This window comes from Branchiostoma floridae, chromosome 12, assembly GCF_000003815.2.
Source record: "Branchiostoma floridae strain S238N-H82 chromosome 12, Bfl_VNyyK, whole genome shotgun sequence".
Lineage (NCBI taxonomy): Eukaryota > Metazoa > Chordata > Leptocardii > Amphioxiformes > Branchiostomatidae > Branchiostoma > Branchiostoma floridae.
In genome coordinates this window covers 1,872,147-1,884,488 of record NC_049990.1, presented here as the reverse complement: position 1 = coordinate 1,884,488, position 12,342 = coordinate 1,872,147, and the positions used below count along the sequence as shown (strand labels likewise).

The window sequence follows — 12,342 nt, the reverse complement described above, 5'->3', positions numbered from 1 at the left end:
TGCGGACTCATACAGGTGAGAAACCTTACAGGTGTGAGGAGTGCAGCAAGCAGTTCAGTCGGCTGGGTCATCTGAAGGGTCACATGCGGACTCACACAGGTGAGAAACCCTACAGGTGTGAGGAGTGCAGAAGACAGTTCAGTCTTTTCCATCATCTGAAGAACCACATGCGGACTCACACAGGAGAGAAACCGTATAGGTGTGAGGAGTGCAGCAGGCAGTTTAGTCAGCTAAGTGATCTGAAGAGACATGTGCGGACCCATACAGGAGAGAAACCCTACACATGTGAGGAATGCAGTAGCCAGTTCAGTCAGCTGGATCATTTGAAGAAACACATGCGGACTCACACAGGGGAGAAACCTTACAGATGTGAGGAGTGTAGCAGGCAGTTCAGTGTGCTGTGTAACCTTCATTCTCACATGCGGACTCACACAGGTGATAAACTTTTCAAATGTGAGGAATGTAACAGGCAGTTCAGTCTGTTAGAAAATTTGAAGAGGCACATGCGGACTCACACGGGGGAAAAACCCTACAGGTGTGAGGAGTGCAGCAGGCAGTTTAGTGAGCTAGGTACTCTCAAGACTCACATGCGGACTCACACAGGGGAGAAACCCTACAAGTGTGAGGAGTGCAGCAAGCAGTTCAGTCGGCAGTACAGACTAAAGAAACACATGGAAACTCACAAATGAACTTGAACAAGTTTGAGGGAGTCAAGTTAGCATTTCAGTCAGTAATTTGCACTGAAAGACTCACACAGGTGAGAGACAGGTGTGAGGAGTGCTAATGTAGCCATCAGGTGGGGAAGTGAACCAGATCCGACAGTTTACTCAGCGGTTGACCCTGAAAAGTTACATGCACTGACATGTTGTCAGTAAAGCAAGTTCAGTTCGTGTCTTTGAGACGCCAGCCATTTCTGTTGTAGGATTCATTAATTTTGATCCCATGTAAATGGTGAAGTTAAGTTACCCGTTGTATTCTAGAATTTAGTTTCCAAGATGGCAGTTTTGTTGCATGTGTACTATATTTAGATTCATTCCTGTTTCGTAACTTCTATGATGGAATATTGTAGATCTTGTTAGAACTGTTTCATAGCAAACTAGAAGTCAACTATTGTAGATCTTGTTTTGATAGTTTCGTAGCAAACTAGAAGTTAACTAGAACTAGCATGTTTTTGTATATTTGTTTACATATTCACATACAGTAGCAAGGTATGTTTACAAGGAAAAAGCAGAATTTTGTTTGCTGTTTTGCAATTCCTGTAAAGGTGCATAGTTTGCTAATGAAGTAGAACTGAAAGTAACATGCCTTTTATAAATAAAACGTAACATTTATTTTGTAACAAAACTAGAAAATAACACTGGTTTGTAAACTAGAACTTAACATTGAAGATTGTTTTTGTACCTTCATCGACATTTAATAAGCAGTACTAAGTCAATGTCTAAAGTAGAAGAGTAGTGAACTTATTATTTTCCTTTTCTCCTAGGAATAGTATCTCTAGCTATGTTCCGTAATTCTATAGGTTGTAGACTTGCAGTTAGATGGGAGAACAGTACACCAATGGAGGTGTTGATAATTTTGTTAGATTTGTAAGTTTATTTTCCTTATTAGTTACTATATTTGATGTTTATTGTGATACTCTTGTAGTATAAGTTCACGTTACTTATTAATATCTATCTTCGTTGTTGATTTTAATAGTTTGTATTGATCCATTTTGTTAAAAGTTGTTTCAAATAAACAGTTCGAACCATACATGTAGTTTTTATTCACATTGAATTTGTTCGCACATAAGAAACGTAGGAAATTCTCATTTACTTATCATGCCAAGCAATAGAACATAGCTCCTGTTGTTTTAGTTGCAGGAGCTAAAAGACCACAGAAAGGTACTAAGGGCAATGTAATCTACAGACTCAAATGTGAAGAACCCAACTGCACCAACACATACATTGGTGAGACTAGCCGGCCACTAAAGGCAAGTTACAAAGAACATTGCAAACCCAGCGCCAACAGCTACACCTCTGCTATTTTCAACCACCTAGAACACAACCAAGGACACTCCTTCAACCTCCAACCAACCGATATCCTAGACCGCGAAGCCCGTTGGTTTGAACGGGGAGTTAGAGAGGCCATATATGATAGAATATACAATCCCACCCTCAACAGAAAAGGGGGGCTACGTGGGGAACTTTCCGGCACTTGGGACATACTAACCCCCCTCCCCCCCGCTGTGAAGTGGTCACCGCGAAAACCGCGAACATTAATCCACCGCGAACATTTCTGCATTTACAGTATCTATTTCTGTGCATTCATTGAAATATATTGAAGTGATGCTGGTAGTAAGTTTATTGGTGAAAAATTACAGATCTGGCGGTGTGGTTTACAAGCATGTATTCGCAACTCGTCTGTGAAAAGGAAACAAATGAAAGAGAGACCTTGTTGTCAATCCTAGCTAAATGGGCACAATATACAGTCGCGTCGGGCGTGGCGTAACTGGTAGAGCGTTCGGCTCGGAACCTAGAGGTCCTGAGTTCGATCCCCACCGTGCCCCGCCCGACGTTGTGCCCTTGGGAAAGGCACTTTACACGACCTTCCTCACTTCACCCAGGAAAAAAAAATGGGTACCTTCTGTCTGTACCGTGTATGTGGCACTGTTAATATAAGTTACAAAACTTGAGTGCAGTGCCACATTGTCCCAGTCTGTACAAAAAGCAAAATAGAAAAATATACAGTCTTCATACGTACCTTGTAACGTTTTGTATTTCGAAAATTGAACGTAAAGGAATCATGGTACACAGTTAGTTGTAACTTTCAAGTTAAGAATGCGGCTTTACTGCAGTATGAAATATAACGTTCGATTCAAAATAACTAGCAAACTATTAAAAGGAAGTTCGACGAAAAATCGTTAATCAACGGACAATATAGGTGTAAACTATTAATCCCTGTCCTTCGCGTGCCACTAGATCAGTGGTAATTGGGTACCTTGCATGTGAACGGATCGACTTAAAGGCGTGTCCTCGCTAGAAATCCCCCCCCCCCCCCACACACACACACACGCAACAAAACTTTTAGCTCCTGCAACTAAAACAACAGGAGCTAATTGGCTCATTTGCATTAACTGTGTCCTAGCCTTGCTATCCTTTGAAATCCAAATTGTCTTCAGCTTGACTTTGCCTTACCTTTGTTTTCTTTGGAATCCAAATTGTCTTCAGCCTGAATTGTCTTACAACGTTTCCTATTGGACAGCTGAAATTGTCTTCATGCATAGTTAGAGTATAAAAGACCTGTTTGACCAAAGGAATACTTCCGGGTCACATACTACCATCTTCCTGTTTATTCGGAAAATCGAGGCAGACAACGGTTTGGAAAAGTTCCCGACCTTCCGAAACTAAAATCACAAAATAAGCGGCTTTGGAGACAACCTACTGGTGTTTGTGTGCAAGGCTAGTGTTCAACTTTGTACAGGTAAGACGATCTGTTGTATTTTTACCCTAAAGCTTCTCTACTAGTAGATTTGACAAAAAACAAGCGTGTCGACGTCTTGATTTTAGTGGGGTTTTTAGTCCCGACTACTGGTAACTCAACTCCATTTTTTGGGTCTTCTGTGGGTGTTGTAAAATAACCATAGTCTTCGATACACATGTTCGTTTGTAGCTTTGTTGTTTCATTGCCTAAAATGGCGGAAAGTTTCTATCAAAGTTTATTCAAAATTCACACGGGGAAGCGAGGAGGGATACAGGAGATAACGTAAACAAATTTTGGGGCAGAGGAATTTATAGATTTTTTTTAAAACGAATTTATAGGGTTACAATCGTTGATGGATTTACAGGGTTATTAACGAGTGAAAATGCAGATGTGTTTAGGTGTATTTACAGCTGCAGAGTCAATTGGGTACTGTTTATTGGTAAAAAGAGTCGTGTTGCTGGTTTGCTGGGCGCAGTTAAAATATATACGGTTTATTGTAAACCCCTCAATCCGCCCGTCCTAACATCTGGTGTTCATCATGGCGTGTTCCTTATTTTACGGGGAGGTTCAGTAACCATTTATGCTTGGACATGGTTTGAAATTTAGCGTTTTCTCTTTGCACATTCGGGAACAACGTGGAGCAAATACATCAGTTTTCGCTAAAGTTTGATTCCACACATTTTACTGGGAAACTGATAAGATTTATTAAAGAGATTCACTGTAGCTACAAGCGTGGGGTGGCCTCTAGCGTCAAGAATCGCACTCCTTTGTTTTTGTCCTATTGAATATTGTTATGTTCGTAAACAATATATGTCGGTTCTTTTCGATTACGTTCGCTTACGTACCCCTCATTAAAACCTCATTTTTCTATGACACAATCGAAGGAAGACAATGAAATCCAAAGGGTCGGACTGCAGACCAGGTTCTCGCCAGCGCATTTGAGCTTGTAGTTTGCTGCTATTATTATAAAGGGAATCTGACCTGTGATTTCTGTGTGCATTTCAGCAGAATCCTACTAGTACTAGCATTCGTTCCTTTTTTTCATTAAAACTTTGTTCATGTGGCATAAATAAACCGCACTTTCACCGCTTATTTGCCCCTCATTGACAAATTCATACAATGCAGACCAAATACATCTACTAACATAGCTATGGGTGAAACAATTCTAACTTGATCGTCCATATTGTCGCTACAGAAGTTGCACAAGATCCAGAAGGATGTCAACAACAAGCAGCGCACAGAGTTTGGGTGACGTCAGGAGAAAGGTGAAAAGGGATTCTTCTGCGCGATCTGTTAGAGAGGAGAAACGCTACAGGTGTGAGGAGTGCGGCAAGCATTTCAGCCAGATGAGTAATCTAAAGGAACACATTCGCACTCACACAGGTGAGAAACCCTACAGGTGTGAGGAGTGCAACAAGCAGTTCAATAGACTGAGTCATCTGAAGACTCACATGCGGACTCACACAGGTCAGACACCTTACAAATGTGAGGAGTGCAGCAAGCAGTTCAGTCAGCTTTGTAATCTGAAGGTTCACATGCGGACTCACACAGGTGAGAAACCCTACAAGTGTGAGGAGTGTAGTAGACAGTTCAGTCAGCTGGGTGAGCTCAAAAGACACATGCGGACTCACACAGGGGAGAAACCCTACAAGTGTGAGGAGTGCAGCAGGCAGTTCAGTGTGCTGAGTCATTTGAAGACTCACATGCGGACTCATACTGGCGAGAAGCCCTACAAGTGTGAGGAGTGCAGCAAGCAGTTCAGTCAGCTGGGTCAGCTGAAGACTCACATGCGGACTCACACGGGTGAGAAACCCTACAGGTGTGAGGAGTGCAGTAGGCAGTTCAGTCAGATGGGTCAACTGAAGACTCACATGCGGACTCACACAGGTGAGAAACCCTACAGGTGTGAGGAGTGCAGCAGGCGGTTCAGTCAGCTGGGTCAACTGAAGACTCACATGCGGACTCACACAGGTGAGAAATCCTACAAGTGTGAGGAGTGCAGCAGGCAGTTCAGTCAGCTGTAGCGGACTCACACGGGTGAGAAACCCTACAGGTGTGAGGAGTGCAGCAGGCAGTTCAGTTAGCTGTATAGTCTGAAGGCACACATGGAAACTCACACAACGGAACTTGTAGAAGTGTGAGAAGTTCAACAAGCATTTCAGTCAGTTCGTCTTAATGGGCACCAGCTTGCTCACACAGGTTAGAAGCAGGTGTGAGGAGTGTAACAGGCAGTTTATTCAGCTAGGTTCTCTAAAGAGACACAAGCTTACTCACACAGGTTAAAAACAGGTGTGAGGAGTACTGATGAAGCCAGCAGTTTTGGAAATGAATCAGATAAAGCCAGTTCATTCCATGTTTCTAGCCGCCAGCCTTTTCTATTATGGTGTTCATTTTGATCCTATGTAAATAGTAAAGTTCAGTCGCCTTTGGTTTTCTCGAGTTTCCAAGATGGCAGTTTTGTTGACTGTGTATCATGTTTCAGTTCATTTCCTTTTTCGTAACTTCTATGGAATATTGCACACCTTGTTATAACTGTTTCGTAGCAAACTAGAAGCCTACTATTATATTGTAGATCTTGTTTGAATTGTTTTGTAGTAAACTAGGAGTTAACTAGAACCAGCACGTTTTGGTATATCTGTAGAGCAGTAGAAAGATATGTCTACAAGGCAGGAAAAAGTAGAATTTTGTTGGCTGTTTTGCAATTCCTTTAAAGGTACATAGTAGATCGTTTTTGATGGTTTGCTAATGAAGTAACATCCCTTTTATAGATAGAACGTAACATTTATTTTATACCTAAGCTAGAAACTAACACTGAATTGCAAAGTAGAACTAGAACTTAACATTGAAGATTGTTTTTGTACCTTCATCGACGTTTAATGAACAGTACTAAGTCATTGTCTAAAGATGAAGAGTAGTGAACTTGTTATTTTCCCTTTCTCCTAGGAATAGTATCTCTAGCTATGTTCCGTAACGTTATAGATTTTAGACTTGCAGTTAGATAGGAGACCTAAAGAGGTGTTAATACTCTTGTAGTGTAAGATGACTTTACTTTTTAATATCTATCTTGGTTATTAACTGTAATAGTTTCTATTCATCCATTTTGTTAAAAAGTTCTTTCAAATAAACAGTTAGAACCATGCATGTAGTTTTTTTTCTTTCACATTGAATTTGTTCGCACATAAGAAACGTCGGAGATTCTCATTTACTTATCATCCCAAGCATAGAAAACGGGATATATAGTACACGAGATACCAAGACGGTAAGTCCTGCTGCAGTAACTTTGAATGTCACTAGGGACCGATTATCTAATCATTTCATTTTCCTAACACCATACCAGTGTTAAATAAAGACACACCATCTCTGTAGGGTTATCCTCCAATGCTCAATATCACAGAGCCGGTCTGTGGCTAGAAGCTTTAATGTGCGTCTATAACGCTGCTGACGGTTGGAAATGTATGCGGACAGTAGTCAGTAGGGATTTAAAAAAAACGCCATGACATTATGAAACAGACCAAACATTTATCGTTGTGGCTGCCGTCCCTGTACATCCAACAGACCGCAACGACACGCTCATAACATTCTACGTTAATATTAACAAATCGAAATTGCAACACCCATTCCCATCATACACCACTGGGAATCAAAATGGCGGCGCCCGTGGACGCCGGCTAAACCATATCGCAAACCTTTTATACATGTAATATCATTTCGCTTGTCCATTGGCTCTTCTAAATTATATCCTCATTCCTACAAGCTCAGCTTTCAACTGAGAGATGTCGCGACAACTGTTGGGTAACCAGGAGATAGGGTTTGACCCAGAACAATAGATTACTTCCGGGTCACTTAACGCTGTCTTCCTGTTTACTCGGAGAGTCGAGAGCGATAGCGGTTTGGAAAAGTTCCCGTCCTTCCGAAGCAAAGACCACAACTTTCGCGGCATTAGAGACAATCTACTGGTGTTTGTGTGCAATACTAGGGTTCAAGTCTGTCCAGGTAAGGTGATCTGTGGTATTTTTGACCCTAAAATTTCTAGATTCGACAGAATACTGAAGCGTGTCGTGTTACCCCCTCAACTGGTAAGTCAGCTCCATTTTTCTGCCTTCTGTGCGTGTTGAAAGATAGACCATAGCTAGTCATCGATAAATATGTTCCTTTGTAGCTTTACTGTTTCCTCATCTAAAATAAAGAAAACTTTCTGCCACACTGTTTATTCGGTTCATACAGAAGAAGCGAGGAGGAAGGCTGAAGATAACGTAAACAAATCTTTGGGCCCTTGAGGGGTTTACAGAGGGGTCTTTCTTTTATGAATTTAAAGCGTTGTAATCGTGAAAACGAGTGGAACTGTAGGTTTGCTAATGTGTATTGATAATTACAGAGGCACTTTTGTAGTGTTCATTGGTGTGCAGAAACGTCTTGCTGAAATGAAGGACGCAGTTGTTGTATGTACGGTATACTGTAAACCTTTCCATTCGCCCTTGGGTCGATTTCCCCGCGATTCTGACATCTGGTGTTCATCATTACATGTTTTTTACTTTACGGGGAGGTTCAATAACTGCCCCACAGACGTGTTTTCAAATTTAGAGTTTCAAATTCAAGGTTTTCTCTTTATTTTTTCCGAAGACAGTTTGATAAGCAAAAAAAACTCATTTCGGTGAAGATTGACCGACTGACGCCACATATTTTGCTGGGAAATCGGTAAGAATTTGAGAGATCACCCTTTTTGTTTTGTTTCTAACTATTGTAGCTATGAGTTTTCAGTGGCGTATGCCGGTATGGTGTCAAATGTCATACTCCTTTGTTTTTGTCATACTGTTATGCTCGTAAAAAATAGATGTCGGTCCCTTTTCCCACACGTTTATCTCATTAGAAACCCGTTTTTCATGACAAAATCGAAGGAAGACCGCAAAATCCAAAGGGTCGGACTGCAGACCAGGTTCTCGCCAGCGCATTTGAGCTTGTAGTTTGCTGCTATAAAGAGAATCTGCCCTGTAATTTCTGTGTGCATTTCTGCAGAATCCTACTAGTACTAGTATTATTTTTTTTCATGAAAACTTTGTTCATATGTCACAAATAAACCTCACTTTCACCACTTATTTGCCCCTCATTGACAATTTCATGCAATGCGGACCAAATCCATGTACTAAAATAGCTATGGATGAAACATTTCTAACTTGATCGTCCACATTGTCTCTACAGAAGTTGCACTAGATCTAGGAGGATGTCGACAACAAGCAGTGCCCAGAGTTTGGGTGACGTCAGGAGAAAGGCGAAAAAGGATTCGTCTGTGCGGTCTGTCAGAGAGGAGAAGCGCTACAGGTGTGAGGAGTGCAGCAGGCATTTTGGTCGGCAGGATGCTCTGAAGAGTCACATGCGGACTCACACAGGTGAGAAACCCTACAAGTGTGAGGAGTGCAGCAGGCAGTTCAGTCAACTTGGTCATCTGAAGAAACACATGCGGACTCATACAGGGGAAAAGCCCTACAGGTGTGAGGAGTGTAGCAAACAGTTCAGTCAGCTGTGCCATCTGAAGGCTCACATGCGGACTCATACAGGTGAGAAACCCTACAGGTGTGAGGAGTGCAGCAGGCAGTTCAGTCAACTCGGTCATCTTAAGAAACACATGCGGATTCACACAGGTGAGAAACCTTACAGGTGTGAGGAGTGCAGCAGGCAGTTTAGTCGGCTGGGTAATCTAAAAACTCACAAGCGTACTCACACAGGTGAGAAACCCTACAAGTGTGAGGAATGCAGCAGTCAGTTTAGTCAACTGGGTGATCTGAAGAAGCACATGCGGACTCACACGGGTGAGAAACCCTACAGATGTGAGGAGTGCAGCAGGCAGTTCAGCGAGCTAGGTGCTCTGAAAATACACATGAGGATTCACACAGGTGAGAAACCTTACAGATGTGAGGAGTGCAGCAGGCAGTTCAAGCAGCTAGGTGATCTGAAAACTCACATGAGGACTCACACAGGGGAGAAACCTTACAGATGTGAGGAGTGCAGAAGGCAGTTTAGTCGGCTGGGTACTTTGATGAGACACATGCGGACTCACACAGGGGAGAAACTCTATAGATGTGAGGATTGCAGCAGGCAGTTCTCTCGACTGTATAGTCTGAAGGAACACATGGGAACTCACACAACAGAACTTGCGCAAGTGTGAGGAGTCTAGCAAGCATTTCAGTCTGGTCGGTCATTTTTATGGACACAAACTGGGTCACAGTGTTCTCATAAAAGACACGAGCTGACACGCGGGTGACAAACAGGTGTACCGATGGGGCGAGCAGGTGGGGAAGTGAATCAGATCCGACAGTTTAGTCAGCATTTGATCCTGAAAAGTTACATGCACTGACACCTTGTCAATAAAGCCAGTTCTGTTCTCGTTTTTGATTCGCAAGCCTTTTCTTTTGTAGGATTTATTTTCATCCCATGTAAATAGAGAAGTTCAGTAACCCTTGGTTTTCTAGAATTTAGATTCCAAGATGGCAGTTTTGTTGCATGTGTACTATATTTAGATTCATTCCTGTTTCGTAACTTCTATGGTGGAATGTAGATCTCGTTTGAATTGTTTCACAGCAAACTAGCAGCCAACTAGAACTAGCACGCTTTAGTATCTTTGTTTGCATATTCACATACAGTAGTGTGTATGTCTACAAGGAAAAAGAGATTTTTTGCTGTTTTGCAATTCCTTTAAAGGTACATAATACATCGTGTTTGATGGATTGCTAACAATTAGAACTTAAAATATTTTTTTTGTAAATAGAATGTAACAAGTTCTTTGTAACTAAGCCAGAATTTAACACTGATTTGTAAAGTAGAACTAGAAAGTAGCATTGAAGATTGTTTTTGTACCCTTATTGACATTTATTGAACAGTATTAAGTCAATATCTAAAGAAGAAGAGTGGTGAACTTGTTATTTTCCTTTTCTCCAAGGAATAGTATCTCTAGCTATGTTCCTTAACGTTAAAGATTTTAGACTTACAGTAAGATGGGAGAACAGTAGACCAACAGAGGTGTTTATAATTTTGTAAGATAAGTTTATTTTCTGTAATAGTTACTATCTTTGTTGTTTATTGTGATACTTTGTATTGATCCATTTTTGTTAAAAGTTGCTTTCCAATAAACAGTAATGAATCAAGCATTTAGTTTTTATTTCACTTTTGATTTGTTACCACATGAGAATATAGGAAATTCACATTTCCTTATAACCCCAACCATTAAAACTAATAGAAGGCGAGATATCTAGAACACCAGATATAAAGACTGGAAGTCCTGCTGCAGTTTCTTTAAAAGTCACTAGGGTCCAATTATCTGATCACTTCATTTCCCCAACACCTGAACAGTGTTAATATACACACGATCTCTGTAAGATTATCCACCAATGTTCAATATCACAGAGCCGGTCTGTGGTTGGAAGCTTTCATGTGCGTCTACAACGCTACTGACGGCTGGTAATGTATGCGGCAGTAGTCAGTAGGGATTTAAAACGCCACGCCACCATTAAACAGACCAAACATTTATAGTTGTGGCTGCCGTCCTTTTATATCCGACAAGACCGCAACGACACGCTCATAACATTCCACGGAAAATTGCAACACCCATTCCCATCATACACCACTGGGAACCAAAATGGCGGCGCCCGTGAACGCAGGCTAAACCATACCGGTACCGCCAACCTGTAATACATGTAATATCATTTCTCAATTTTATCTTGTACAATTGGCTCTTCTAAATTATATCCTCATTACTACAACCTCAGCTTTCAACTGAGAGATGTCGCGACAACTATTGGATGACAAGGAAATGATGTTTGACCCAAAATAAAAGATTACTTCCGGGTCACATGACGCTGTCTTCCTGTTTACTCGGAGAGTCGAGAGCGACAGCGGTTCGGAAAAGTTCCCGTCCTTCCTGAGCAAAAATCACAACTTTCGCGGTTTTAGAGACAACCTGCTGGTGTTTGTGTGCAAGACTAGGGTTCAACTTTGTTCAGGTAAGACGATTTGTTGTATTTTGACCCTAAAACGTCTGTAGATTTGACCAAGGAGGTTAAAGAAAGAGTGATTCTTTAACCTCCTTGATTTGACAGAAATCTGAAGCGTATCGTTTTTTGATAGTGATCCCTGGGTCCCGTAAACTCGACTCCATTTTTCTGTCTTCTGTGGGTGTTGCAAAACAGACCATAGCCTGCAGAAGGAAGTGATACACATGTTTCTTTGGAGCTTTGCTATTTCCTCGTCTAAAATGCAGGAAAGTTTCTATTAATGTTTATTCAAAATCAACTCGGGGAAAGCGAGGAGGAAGACAGAAGATATAGCGTAAACAACATTGGGCCATGAGGGGTTTACCGAGGGTCTGTCTGTTAAGAATTGTTTGTATTGTAATCATCAAAATGGGTGAAAGTGCAAGTGTGTTTAGGTTTATTTTCAAGTGCGGAGGTAATTTTCAAGTGTTCATTGGTGTTTAGAAACGTCTTACTGGTATTCACGGCGAAGTTGAAAGATGTACGGTATACTGTAAACCCCTACGTCCGCCCCTGGGACAGAAACCTCCCGGCACAATTTGAGGTGTTCATCATGGCGTGTTCCATTTTACCGGAAGTGTTTTCAAATTTAGGGGCTTCTTTGATATTTTGTGGGACCACTGGCGACATGTCGAGAAAAGGCATCCGATTCCGCTAACGTTTGACCGAGCGATACCACAAATTTGGCAAGAAACTGATAATTCGAGAGATTCACCATTTCTTTGTTTCACCATTTCTTTGTTTTTACAAGCGTGGGGTGACGTTTAGCGCCAGGAGTCGTACTCCTTTGTTCTTGTCCTATTGTTATGCTCGTAAACAATAGATGTCGGTCCCTTTCGCATACGTTCATCTCATTAAACCG

At 41.5% G+C, this 12,342-nt stretch overlaps 2 protein-coding genes and 1 pseudogene across 4 annotated transcripts in view; all 3 read left to right on the top strand.

Moving 5' to 3' along the window:
- The window catches only part of LOC118427941, a 7,659-nt pseudogene extending 6,945 nt beyond the window's left edge, over positions 1-714 (top strand).
- The window catches only part of LOC118427815 (zinc finger protein 678-like), a 161,529-nt gene that overhangs the window by 87,767 nt on the left and 61,420 nt on the right, over positions 1-12,342 (top strand). Inside the window, exon 1 of one of the 3 annotated variants that reach the window (XM_035837778.1) lies at positions 11,328-11,450. The exons of the other annotated variants lie outside the window; for them this stretch is intronic. The gene's annotated coding sequence lies outside the window, so the exon portion shown is untranslated. Of the gene's footprint in view, positions 1-11,327; positions 11,451-12,342 lie in introns of those variants that run through there. 3 annotated transcript variants of the gene reach the window in all.
- On the top strand, positions 4,677-5,354 carry LOC118427940 (zinc finger protein 492-like; the record flags this gene model as incomplete). Its single annotated transcript, XM_035837907.1, has 1 exon — positions 4,677-5,354. A coding segment is annotated over exon 1 (678 nt), but the record flags the coding sequence as incomplete, so codon positions are not given.